At 51.9% G+C, this 12,522-nt stretch overlaps 1 protein-coding gene across 3 annotated transcripts in view; it reads right to left on the bottom strand.

The window, feature by feature from the left end:
* The window catches only part of ARHGAP26 (Rho GTPase activating protein 26), a 108,194-nt gene that overhangs the window by 47,977 nt on the left and 47,695 nt on the right, over positions 1-12,522 (bottom strand). For all 3 annotated transcript variants that reach the window (XM_068206260.1, XM_068206261.1, XM_068206262.1), the window contains exons 12-14: positions 6,902-6,938; positions 1,855-1,920; positions 1,078-1,152 (exon numbers count right to left, since the gene is read on the bottom strand). In XM_068206260.1, the coding sequence (XP_068062361.1) occupies positions 1,078-1,152; positions 1,855-1,920; positions 6,902-6,938 (178 nt within the window). The remainder of the gene's footprint in view (positions 1-1,077; positions 1,153-1,854; positions 1,921-6,901; positions 6,939-12,522) is intronic.

Raw genomic sequence — 12,522 nt, 5'->3', positions numbered from 1 at the left:
TTATCTATTTTCCACAGGTTAACACTGACAGCTGTAACAGCCACCCTGAGCTTTGCTCACTGAACACCTTAATGGTGGGAAAAGAAGGAGAAATTGGAAAAGGAGAAGAAAAAGATGTTGAAACACAACAGATGAAAACCTTCTGCAAGAAGAAATAGGCAGAGAAAGGAGCCCTGGAGTTTTGTGAGGACAAGGAAAAGGAAATCATGTAGAAAAGGAAAGATAGTAAGTGAAGGGAAAGAAGATGACAAGAAATGCCACGCATTTTCCTCAGGGAGGAACAAACACATTCAATAGGGCACTAGCAAATTCGTAAGCATTTGTTTCCCTATTCCTACAGCTATTTCATCTGTGGTTTGCCAAGTCTGAGCAGCATCACACAGGACTGGCCAAGGGCAGCTGCCCTGCTCCAGCCCAGCTCTGTTCTCTCTTCCACTGTTGTGTCTCAGGCATGTCTGGACAGATGGACAGACTGGTCCAGGGCTGCAGCTGTGGGACTGAAATGCTGCCTGTGAGGTCAGGGCTGAAATGGTTCTGTCCCCACAGCCAGGGCAAATCTCTGCTGTGCCAAGACCCAGCAGCTTGGAGCATCCAGAACTGCAGGATCCAATGCCTCAGTCACGAGGGAAACACATGCTGGAAAACTCTGGGCAAGACTGAGATAAACAGGCACAAGAAAGTCCATGGGGAAAGCAAGAACAGCCACGGGCAGCATGCAACATCCAGGAGAAAATCATTTCAAAGGGTGCTGGGAACAAGGGGGCAGGTAGGAGGTGAAAAGCCAAAGCTTTCAGCTATTTCTTTGAAGATTTTGGTTTGCATTTGGGAGGGCTGCCAGAACTCAGAGCATGTGTGAGCAGGACACCAGTGACTGCAGCAGGACCTGGTGAAGCCAGTCCTACACGAGTCCTACCTTCAGACCTGCCCACGGTGCCAGGACCTCCCGGCCTCGGCCAGCACATGGTCCTAAGGGCACAGTCACCACCATTAGGGACCCAACAAGAGCCTCTGCTCCTGCCTGGCAAGGCTTCAAAGCAGCACAGCCTACTTGCCTTGACCAAAATTCCAGCTACTCACCCATTAATATACTCAGCAGCTTCTGAACTCTGGAGTTCACCCCGACGATCCGGTAGAGCCCCTGCTCATTGATCCCTAGGAGGAACAAGGAACTTGTCAGCAGAAGGTCACAAGAGCTGCTAAGATTTCTTTCACTTCTTTGGCTTCTCAAATAGCAAAGCCAATGAAACCTTCTCACCTATCAAATACAAAGGCACAGAAGATGGTAAAATTTGGGGTTGATATCAAGGTTTTCACGTATCCTATCCTATTTCATTACAAGAGCTACCCCCAGTTAGCTCAGGAATAAGGGTCTGAGGACACTTTTCCTCCTTCCCACAGCCATGGCAGCCCCATGCAGGATCTGCACTTAACCAGGACAATCTGGGAAAATTTTGCTGCATCAAGTTTTTCAGGTTGAGGTCTGAGCCTTTTGCATCTGACCTCCCCCTGCGGGGCTGGGACAATCCCACCTGTATACAAGGAGACTCACGAGAGGTTCTGGGGACAGAATCCCACATGAGAGGACGTGCTTGGCAGCATTCCTGCAGGAAGGATGCTGAAGTGAACACCTTTGCACACCCAGGGTGTATTTTGCTAACTCTGCCCCACGTCTGTGAGTCCCTGCTGGCCCAGCCGTGGGGCAAACGCTTCTCAGCATCGGCCCCAGCACGTTATGGGTTCATCTGATGTGGGTGCGAGGGTTCATGAATCATTCTGTCCATGAAAAGGGCAGGAGAGCAACTGCTCCCCTGCCAACAGCTGCCCCAGAGCAAGCCCGGCCCGAGGCTGCCCTACCTCTTGTTTCCACAGCGTGGATGCACTTCTTGATGATGCTGAAGCCGATGCTGTCCAGCTGGGCAGCTGCAGGGGAAGGGCAGAGAGCAGCGTGAGCAGCTGGCAGGGCAGGCTCTCACAGGGAGCACCAGGCTCCTCCTGAATCCCTGCCATCCCAGCAATGCACCACTGCCCAGACCAGGAGGAGACAAATGAGGGCAGAAAAACACAAGAGCAGCAGTTTGTACCAGCTGTAGGCCGGGCAAACACAGACACTGATCACCATTCCAGCCTCCACATCCCTCTGAACCAGGCCCTGCCCTGGGCTCTGCCAGGCATCTACCAGTGCAGATGGACAAAAGTTAAATTAGGATCAATGTGAGATAACCCAAATTTGTCTGGAAAGTTGACAACAGGCTGCTTGGAAAGAAATGAAATTGTACATTTGGACACAACAAATCCCTGAAAATGGCACGTGAGGTGTCTTGCCTCAGTCCAAGAGTGAGACCTAAAACACAAGAGTTAATGGGATATAGAACTCAATTCACCTGTGCCAATGCAGGTTTTCACTTCTAGGTTCAAGAAGTTACTAATACAAGGGACCCCAACACCTGCTGGAAGAATTCATCCCACAGAGAGCTTTCCACCACTGCCTGGAAAACACTGCCCACATTTGTTATGGAAAATTAGTTCCTCCCTACAGAAAGGTTTGGAAAAGCTTCCACAGGGCAGGAGCACCTCAGGGAAGGGTGGGCAAAGCCACCCCGGGCTCCAGAGCCCAGGGAACGCTGTGATGTGACAGACACAACTCGTTCAGGGCAGGGCAGGGCAGGCAGGGAGCAGAGCCCAGCTGGCAGTGCCCTCTGCAAGGCACGTGCAGCTTCCCTCCTCTGCATTCCCCCGCTCTCGTGCCCCATCCGTGGGCAGCTGCCAGCTCACAGCCCCTTCCTAATCCCTGGCTTGGAGTCCTCTGCTGGGGGTGGGCTTTGTCTGATGAAAGGCTCAGGGAGCCACAGCAGTGCAAAGGAAAACAGCTCCATTATGTTTTCCTGGGCACGCAGGCCGAAGCGCCGAGCCAACACAAGCACACGAGCTGCAGGATGCCTGTGCCACAGGACGTGAGTTCAATCCAGAAGCTGCAGGGCCCTTTGCTGGGCACCCTCAGGGCTCCCAGCATGGATGCAGCACCAACCCAACGTGCCATCAGCAGCAGGGCACTGCTGCCATTCCCGGGCCACTGACAAACACAAGGGTACCTGAGGAGCTCAAAACCGTGGTGTGGAAACCCTCTTGCTCCAGCAAACCCAGTTCAGCAGGTCTGATCAGCCTTGGCCGGGCACTGTGTGACCCTGACCTGAGGGTATCCCTGTGTGGGACTGACAGTTTGGATCACTGCTTCAGGCTCTCTGCCATTCACTGGAGGTGCCAACCCATCCCACAAACCAGCAGTTTTCCCTTAGCCCCTTGCGTGTTTGGGCCCCCAAGGTCAGCTTGGACAGGGCTTGGAGCAACCTGGGATAGTGGGAGGTGTCCCTGCCCGCAGCAGGGGCTGGCACTGGGTCATCCGTAAGGTCTTTTCCAGCCCAACCCATGCCATGACTCCATAAGCCTGCAGGGCCCCCCGCCCCACGGCCAGGCAGGGCTGGGATCCCAGCTCCCTGCAGCAGTAGCAGGAGGAGGAGACCCAGCAGTGCCTCTGGATGAAGTGACCTCCCCTAATCCCCCTAAGCAGATGAATAAACTCTTCCACTCACTGTCAAGCTCTGGATCAGGAAAGGTCGGGGATTTATTTGCAAGAGTTATATCCAGAAATAATATCTGATTAAATATCCAAAGTGCCTTTATACATCCTTAAATTTAACTTCTAATGAGCATTGTAAAAGCTTGATTCCCCCTCTCTCAGAGCATCTGCTCTTTATCTCAGTCATTTACCAATGATTCAATGGTCCAGATCAAAGGCAGATCTGGATCTGCTGCTGCCCAGATGACAGATCCATGGAATCATCTGGGTTTGAAAAGCCCCCCAAGGTCATCACGTCTAACCATTCCCCCAGCATGGCCAAGGCCTCCACTAACCTCTGTCCCCAAGAGCCACATCCACACGGCTGTAAAGCCCCTCCAGGAATGGGCCCCCCCCTGCCCTGGGCAGATGTGCCAAGGTTGGACAGCCCTTCCAGAGAAGAAATTTCCAGTCTGAACTGTCCCTGCCTGGCTGAGGCCACGTGCAAGAGCCTCCCTCGAGGCTCTCCCTCCTCAGGGCAGGGTGTGAGGCTCAGCTCCAGGCCACCACACCTACCACAGGCTCTTCCTCCAGGAGCAGCACCCAGTGTCCAAGGAGATGCCCTGCCCAGGCTGAGATCCACCCAGAAACATTTTACATCAGCACAGGTGACACACATCACCTGGACAGCAGCTGCTGCCCACACACCCCCACGCTCATCTGACCTTCAACAGCATCACATTCCAGGTGCTGCTGAACTGCTCTCATCCCTTTCTATTTTTGCCTGGCAGATTATTTCTATTTAATCCATTAATTCCTCCCCTTGACACTGATGTGATATATCAGTGTAAAGGGAAGGGGACAGGGGGCTGAATCAGCTCTGTCAGCCTGCCTGGCTCCAGCTGTGTGTCAGGGCAGTGCAAGGTCAAAGCAGCTCCTCTGCCTCCCCACCACATGCTCCTGTGCCATGGAACCATCTCTGGTTTGAATTCTTTCAAAGACATTTTGGAAACGAGAACCACAGAGGAGGGGGGAAATCATGAAGCAGAGACCCGAGGAATGAGCTTTCAGGTCTTATCAGAAATGAGTTTTCAGGACTCTAACTACCAGTGAGCTGCCAAGATTGGGAAAGGAAGATTGAGGGTCAGATTAGGTTAGAGAAATGGAAGAAGTTTTTTGCAGTGAGGATGGCAGGCCCTGGCACAGGGTGCCCAGAGCAGCTCTGGCTGCCCGTGGATCCCTGGAAGTGTCCAAGGCCAGGTTGGATGGGGCTTGGAGCAGCCTGGGACAGTGGGAGGTGTCCCTGCCCATGGCAGGGAGGAGAAGAGAGGAGCTTTAAAGCCCTTCCAACACAAAATATTCTGTGATTCCATGACTGTGATTGCTGGGAAGGGCCAGAGCACCCAGACAAGGGCACAGTAGACAGGGCAGCCAAAGGGACTCAAGAGTGGACGTGGAAGATGGAGAGTGAAATGGTGGGAAGGAAGGGAAAGGAGGAATTTTGTGCTGTTCCATGCAATAAGCACAAATGGCCTGGAGGATTTGTTTCCATGGAGCAGGGCAAGTCCTTCTGGTTAGCAAAGTAGAGCATCTAAATTCCCCTGGCTCTCATGGCTCAGTGACACCACTCAGCCCCTCTGCTCGGCCTCCTCCCCCTCCGCAGCACACCAAGATAAATCACCCACAGGCCCACGGCCATCTGGCCACACAGCAGGACGGAAAACCCAGGAGCTCTGCAGAATTACAGTGCTCTGAAAGTGCCACCACAGCACTGGGAGGCAGTGCCAGCCTCCCAGAAGTGCAGGCAGGAAGCCGAGGCACGGAGGGTGCCAGGGTCAGGAGCTGCATCCGGACCCCCTCCATCACCACACTCGTCTCAAGTCCTTAGGGGAAGATCCTGTATCAAGGGCTGCTGGCAGACAGCCAGTTGCTGAATCAATTTTAGAGTGGCTGGGGAGGCAGGCAGAGCTCTGAGGCAGGGATTTAATGAGGCTGAAGCAGTCAGCCCTCTGCCCACACCAGTGGCAGCCCCAGCCCAAGCAGAGGGTTCAAAAGCACCTTCAGCCAGGGGTCCCAAGCTGCTCCCAGAGCCAGGAAGGACAGACAAGGAGGAACAGTCTCATTTGTAAGAGAGACCATCAAAACGGTCTCCTGAGCCAAACCAGCAGGTACAGAGCTGGCAGAGCCAGGGCTGTGTGCGGGGACACGGAGCACTGACAGCTCATGGCCAGGCAGCACGGAGCTGAGCCACCCCTGGGCTCTGCACCCCACAAACTCCTTTTGCCCTCTGGGAAAAAAAGACACCAGAGGAGCTGTTCTAGCAGAGCTCCTACCCCAGGGGCACTGGCCGTGCTGCCCTTCCCAGCTGAGGCACAGCACTGAGCTCTGCTGGAAGGCACAGAGCAGGAAAAGATGGATGTGCAGCTGATGCCAGAGAGTATCAAAGGGAAGGAGAAACCACAGAGGAGAGAGCAGAGAGGGGGTAGAGACTGCTTTGTGCAAGGGCTGAAATGGGTGTGAGGAACATTAGCTGCAAATTACACCAATTACTGAGAGAAAAATGCTGGGGCTCCAGATGAAAATGTCGCATCGGAGGCAGCACCAAAATGAACCAAGCACTGAACACCAACCCGGGCTCGGCCCTGCCTGACTGCTGGCTCTGAGGGAAGCAGGGAAGGGATTGGGGCTGGAGTATTGCAATTATAGCAAATCCAACCTACTGGGAAATGGCTCAATTAGGGGTTTTAAAACACAGGACATAAGAGGCAGGACCAGGTGCAACTGCTCCTCTAGGAAGAAAACAAGTGCTTTCTTGACCCAGGGCTTTGATTGCCTGAACTACAACAAAAAGATTTTGATTTTTAAGGGCTCTTGTTGACAATCTTGACAGGGCAGGACCTCCTTCCTCCTCTATTTCTGCTCCAATTCCCCTTTGGAAAGACACATTCACCCTGCACAGTCTGGCTCACAGAGAAGAGCTGCTTGGCCCCAGGTGTCACCTGATCCCTCTGCTGAACTTCAGGAGCAGGTCCCAAGGCCACCAGAGCCCTGCAGTGCCACTGGGGCGGGGACACGGTGTGGGGCAGGAGGGGGCACACCCTGAGGGGTGCAGGGACTGCCTGGCACTGCTCTCCACAGCCCCAGGTCCCACCAGCAGGTTTCTGCCCCTGGTCTCTGCTGGGTGCCACACTCAGCTCTCCCTGGGGCCACCCTGGGGTCCCCACACTGAGCCCTGTCACCCCCCAGCTCCAGGGAGCCCAGCACAGCCCAGTGTCACCAGCACCTCCTGCTGACCCCTCCCAGAGCTCAGCCACCTCTCAGGGGTCAGGCCTGAGAAGAAATACTCACTGCCTTCGCTCTGGTTGTCCTTGTTCGAGTTGTACACCTGGAAAACACAAGCAGAAAGCCTTATGAAGACCCTGGCTCCAGCTGGGCTGGGACTGCTGGCACAGCTGGTGTCACCACAGCGTGCCTGCTGCCAGGACCTCCCCCAGCAGCCAGGTCCCCAAACACCACCACCACCTTCTGCACACAAATGTTGGGCTGGCCCAGCTCTGGAGTTATGTTACAATACTGACCAGGACAGCTCTTAAAATGAAAGAATGCAAATGGGATGGACCAGGTAAAAACAGAAATTAGAGGTTTCTAAACAAAATGAAGGTGCGGTTGGACTGCATGACCTTTAAAGGTCCCTTCCAACCCAAACTGTCCCATGATTCTATGACTCCTCTCCTGAAAGAGACATACAGAGCAAAGCAGGCAATTCCCTTATGGGCATTACAGGAACCTCTGGTAGGTGCAGCTGGGGCAGGGAGCAGGTACCAACCTCCTCAAGTACAGCAGGAGAGGAAAAGAAATGGCATCAGTTTAGAGAGCACAAGAAGTGCAGCAGGATGAGGCCCCGCATGCATCCAGCACTGCTCGCAGCAGAGCCACCACCAGGACTCCATCCCAAGCCTCTCCAGCCTTCAAATATCCATGCTCCTCCTCCCACCCCCATCACCACACCACCACTGGCTGCTGGAGATCAAAGTGGCATTTCAGTGGACACAACAAAAAGGGAAAACACTGGCAGAAGGCTTTAGTCACGATGTGAGGGCACTTTAAAAGCCCAGGATAATACCAACAGCAGCTGTTAGAAGATCAGCCCTCAGACAGGTTGTATTTCTCCAGCTCAACAGAGTAAAATGGTTTAAAATAATCCTTCAGTGCCACCAGGAACACACACACACACATCCCAGTGCTCCAGCAGCACCCTGGATGTGAAAAATACCAATCACTTGATTTTTAAAAATCTAATTAGTAATAAAATAGCTATTAAAAGCAGTAATAAAATTAGAGTAATAAAAATTTGGACAATGAGGATCAGGACACTACGAGACAATAAAAAGCAAAGAATTCCAGACGTCCGGGTGTTTTTGGGCACTGAGCTGCCAAAACCATGCCTTGTGAGCAAAGGAACAACCCTGAAAAGCAACAGCCTGGTGCACATTCATATATCTCACACATGGTGCAGAAATTCCCTGCAAATTAACAATTTTTCTGGGTTTTGTCAACTTCTTCCCCTTACTCCTGGTGGTTCCATAAAGACAGAGAGAAGGTGGAAGGATGTTTGTCTTTTCCGATAAGGAGGCCGTAACTCTTTGTGTGCCCTGTCGCTGTTATCTCTGTGTGAAGGGTTTCTTGATTATTTTATCCCTTTCTTGAGCTAGTAAAAAAATATCTTACATAGCACAGTTTCTATTTTAACATCATGTTATAAGCTAGAACTATATTAAACACACCACTCAAGAGAATTAACACAGCACAACTTTCTAACACTACACATACAACATTCATTTGAATATTTCTGAAAAGCCAACCATAAAATATGCATTTTTCACACTGGATGTGTCCACTGAACAGGACAGCAGGCTGCTGAAGCTGCTGGGAACAGGGCTGGGAGCCCCCTTGCAAAGGGAGCTGCCTGCATCACATGCTGCCTCCCGAAATAGCCAGCGGGCAGGGCGAGCTTCCAGAGTTCCAGAGGCCGTGTTGATAGCAACACCCCGGCAGCAACGGGCAGGGGAGAGGCTGCGGGCAGGGCTCTGCTCCAGGCATCCCAGCCCCTGGCCTCCCTGTGCTCCCCACAGGGTCCCTGCTGGGGGGATGTGCCCCAGGAGCTCCAGCTGCAGGGCGAGGCTGGGCAGCTGCCTGTGATGCTCTCAGAGGGTCAGAGCCAGGCTCAGCGCTGCTGGCACAGCAGAGCTCACCGTGCTGCCCACCCGGGGTGCCCCAGCGGCTACCACCACCAAAAACACCCAGCCAGGCTGTGTGCCACAGGGCATGTCACCAGCAGGGCACATAAACAGCTCCCTTCCCTGGAGGTCACCCAAACATGGGCCGTTCCCGAGCTGTCCTGCTGGGCACCAGGCAGAGCACGGCAGGACACCTTGGATCAGCTCCACCACCCAGGACGTGCTCAAATGGGGAAGCACAAATCACAGAATCACAGAATAATGAGGTTGGAAGACTCCTCTAAGATCATCCAGTCCAGCCCATGCCCTAACACCTCAACTAGACTATAGCACCAAGTGCCATGTCCAGTCTTTTTTAAACACATCCAGAGATGGTGATTCCACCACCTCCCTGGGAAGACAATTCCAGTACTTTGTTATTCTTTCGGTGAAAAATCTTTTCCTAATATCCAACCTGTACCTTCCCTGACGTAGCTGGAGGCTGTGTCCTCTTGTTCTGTCAGTGCTGCCCGGTGGAAGAGACCGACCCCACATGTCCACAGCCTCCCTTCAGGAATCCAGTGGAGCAGCTCAAAACGGGGTTTGGGCAGGGGCTGACCCCTCCGAGGAGCATCTTCCCTCTCCCCCTCCCAGGACACCTGGCTACGTAACACGAGACCAAGCAGAGATGATTGTTTGCAGGAGAAAATCCATCAGCCACATCTGGCAAGCAGGGGATGATTCAGCAGCAAAACCAGCTGCAGTCAGCAAGTGAGTTCTCCTCTAGGAACAGTGTTTATATCAAGAAAATTAAATGAGTGGAAAGAGGGAAGGAAAAAACCCACAGGCTCCCCGACAGCAGTGCTGCCCTGCAGCCCCAGCACGGAGTCCGCCTTCCCTAAGGAAGCTCTCCCTCCGACTTCAGAGCCTCTCTTGAGGGCTCACTGCAGGGACTGGGGGCTCAGGCTGTGACTCAAAGGCTTGGAGACACATGGCTCTTCCTTGGGATCACACACAGATTTCGTGCCCTGGCTCACCCCCACACACAGGTGACACTAAACACAGCAAAGGATCAGGCTTGGAGCACCCTGGGATAGTGGGAGGTGTCCCTGCCCATGGCAGGGGATGGAATGGGATGAGTTTTTAACCTTTTCAACCTAAACCATTCCAACTCCTAGTGCACAGCACAGCAGCTCCAGGGAGATCCCCTGCCTGCACATTTGCTATTCCAGTTTGGATCCATGAAACAACAGAGGTTGTTATCACCAGAGACTGCTCTTAAAACAAGGGGAAAGGGCAGACAAGGAAACACAATATGCTTTTGCCATTAACTGCAAAGTGTGCACACAGCAGGAGAGATGTTTCACACAGAGGTCAACAGCAACCATAAAACACAGAGACTGGCACCCTTCACCCATTGTATGGAGGACAAACCTTTTATCCATTGTCTCTGATAATCCACTAGCACAACTCTACACCAGCAGGGCTCTAGCCAAGCCCCAAGTCTGTAATATCCCTTCCTTTTCCAAGAAATACTTTTCCTATACTGCCTCAAATCTTTTAGAGGGAGATTTTTCTGGATAAGAAAAAGTTTCCAAGTTTGAGGAAAGGGCTGCTGTATAAAAGGTCCAGGAGTGAGGCTCCTCCAGTGCCCCAAGGGTCACCCCTGCTCTGCTGGCAACCCTTGGGCTCGTGCCTTGGCAAAGGTCGTTCCTGCCCAGCCTGGCCCTAGGGATGTTGATATTCCACTCTTTCCAAAACAGCTCTGATAACAGGCAGGGCTTAAAGCAGAAGGATGCATTTGAAGATTAAGCCTCACACACATGTGAGTCAGTTCATGGACCAACCTCCCCCAGGAAAGGGTGCAGGACTTTACAGACAGTCTTGCTATTCCCCACACCATACACATGGCACCGAGCCCAGGACTGCAGCACCTCTGTCCCAGGGGAGATGGGCTGGGAGCACCTTGGAAAAGCTCTTCTGAACCCTCTTCCACACAACTGCCAAGTGCTGGATTTGATTTCCCCCCACCCTCACCCTTCCTCTCAGATGTATTTGCACCATTCCCATGCCCAGGCTGGCTGTGGCTGCCTCACACACACAGCTCTGGGCCAGGGGAACACGAAGGGACAGCACAGTGCCACCTCCCAGGGCGACAGCATCCAACACACAGCTCGTGGGAGCTCTGCTGGGGACAGGGCAGGCAGGAGCTCTGCACACACACACATCGCCCAGCACCAGGACAGACAATAAAACACCATCAAATGAGTGTATTTTGATACCCACACACTTTTTTTTTTCCTGTTGTTAACACACTCTGGAGCAAACAACCCTAAACCCAGAAAGTTTCTCAAGAAATCAAAAACTTCTTTCACTTTCCAGTATTAGTCACTGACAAAGGGTGGGAAATCAGAGGGAAGAAACATTGCTGGGAGGTGAAGGGCCTGTGGCCCATGGACACGTGTGAGAACAGGCTGGGTTATAAAACTCCCAGAATTGGGACTAGTGACTAACGTGGAGACAAATCCCTGCCCTGCAGCACTGCCATGCTTTAACATCTCGCTCTCACTAATTATTCCCATTTGATTGTATTTCCAGAGCCAAAATATTCTCCCAGGCAATTTCAGAAGTGATGTGTATAGAAAAAAACTATATATTAGGATAGTAAAAAACTTACAGACCTTCATAGCTTGCATTTAGTTTTCTAAACTCCTACCGTAGATGGTCAAATATCCTGAACAAAACCAGATTGTATAATTTCTTTTAGCAGAAGCTACTGCTGCTTCATTCCTGCATGATAATTGCTGTTTGGAAGCTTAAAATAAGCCTTTACAAGCTATTATTGAAAAATTCCAAGATGCATCTGTAAGTAATCCAGAAAGATAAATTTTATGAGAGCAGTAACAACTCATGACTACTTTGACACTTGCACTATGCTCAATTATGAACTTGATATTTAAGATAATTCATCAAAGAACCAGTTATTTCCTTTGGTGAGACATTTCACCAAATACATGCTATGTTTTGCAGAGGAAATGGTTTTATAAGGATGATAAAGAGCTCTAAGATGTTTGAGGGTGTGGTAGAGGAGCACACAGCCCAGGAGGCAGCTCCCTGCTCCCCTGGAGCCGCAGGGATGAGCCCAGGGATGAGCTGGGGGTCACTCACTCACACCCAGTGTTTGCTCCTGGATCCATGTCCCAAATTGCTCATGGACCAAAGCCTGGGCAGAAGCAGCAATGCAGGTGTTGCACCTGTTCCTGCCCCCCTGCCACTACCACACACCCGACACCAGAGCTGTGCACCATGCAAACATCAGCTGTGGATTTTCCTAATCAGAAATCCTTTGAAAGACACCATCTGGAGACTAAACTACTCCTACAGCCACCAAGAGCCACCACCCAGAGCCCGAAACACCCCTCAGGTGCCATCCAGAGCCTAAAATACTCCTACACCACTCTTCATCATCTGATGCACTTCCTGCTTGTGCTCAGATAAATCAAGAAGAATTCAACCCATCAGTTTTCCAACCTAACCCAAGAATTCAACCCATCAAATCAAGAAGAATTCAACCCATCAGTTCTCCACCCTGATCCTAAACAAACTGCACACAGGATGTGCAAAGAGCAAATGGGTATGTGAGTGGCTCGGGATGACACTGCACTGTGGGAAAAGAAAAGGAAAAGGAAGTATGAGGGTTGGACGGGGAACTACAAAAAGATGATGTTGAGTAATTTCATTTTTATTTCCTCA

Source organism: Anomalospiza imberbis, chromosome 15 (assembly GCF_031753505.1).
Source record: "Anomalospiza imberbis isolate Cuckoo-Finch-1a 21T00152 chromosome 15, ASM3175350v1, whole genome shotgun sequence".
Classification (NCBI taxonomy): domain Eukaryota; kingdom Metazoa; phylum Chordata; class Aves; order Passeriformes; family Viduidae; genus Anomalospiza; species Anomalospiza imberbis.
Note: the sequence above shows the minus strand (reverse complement) of the source record. Positions and strands in the feature narration are given on the sequence as shown.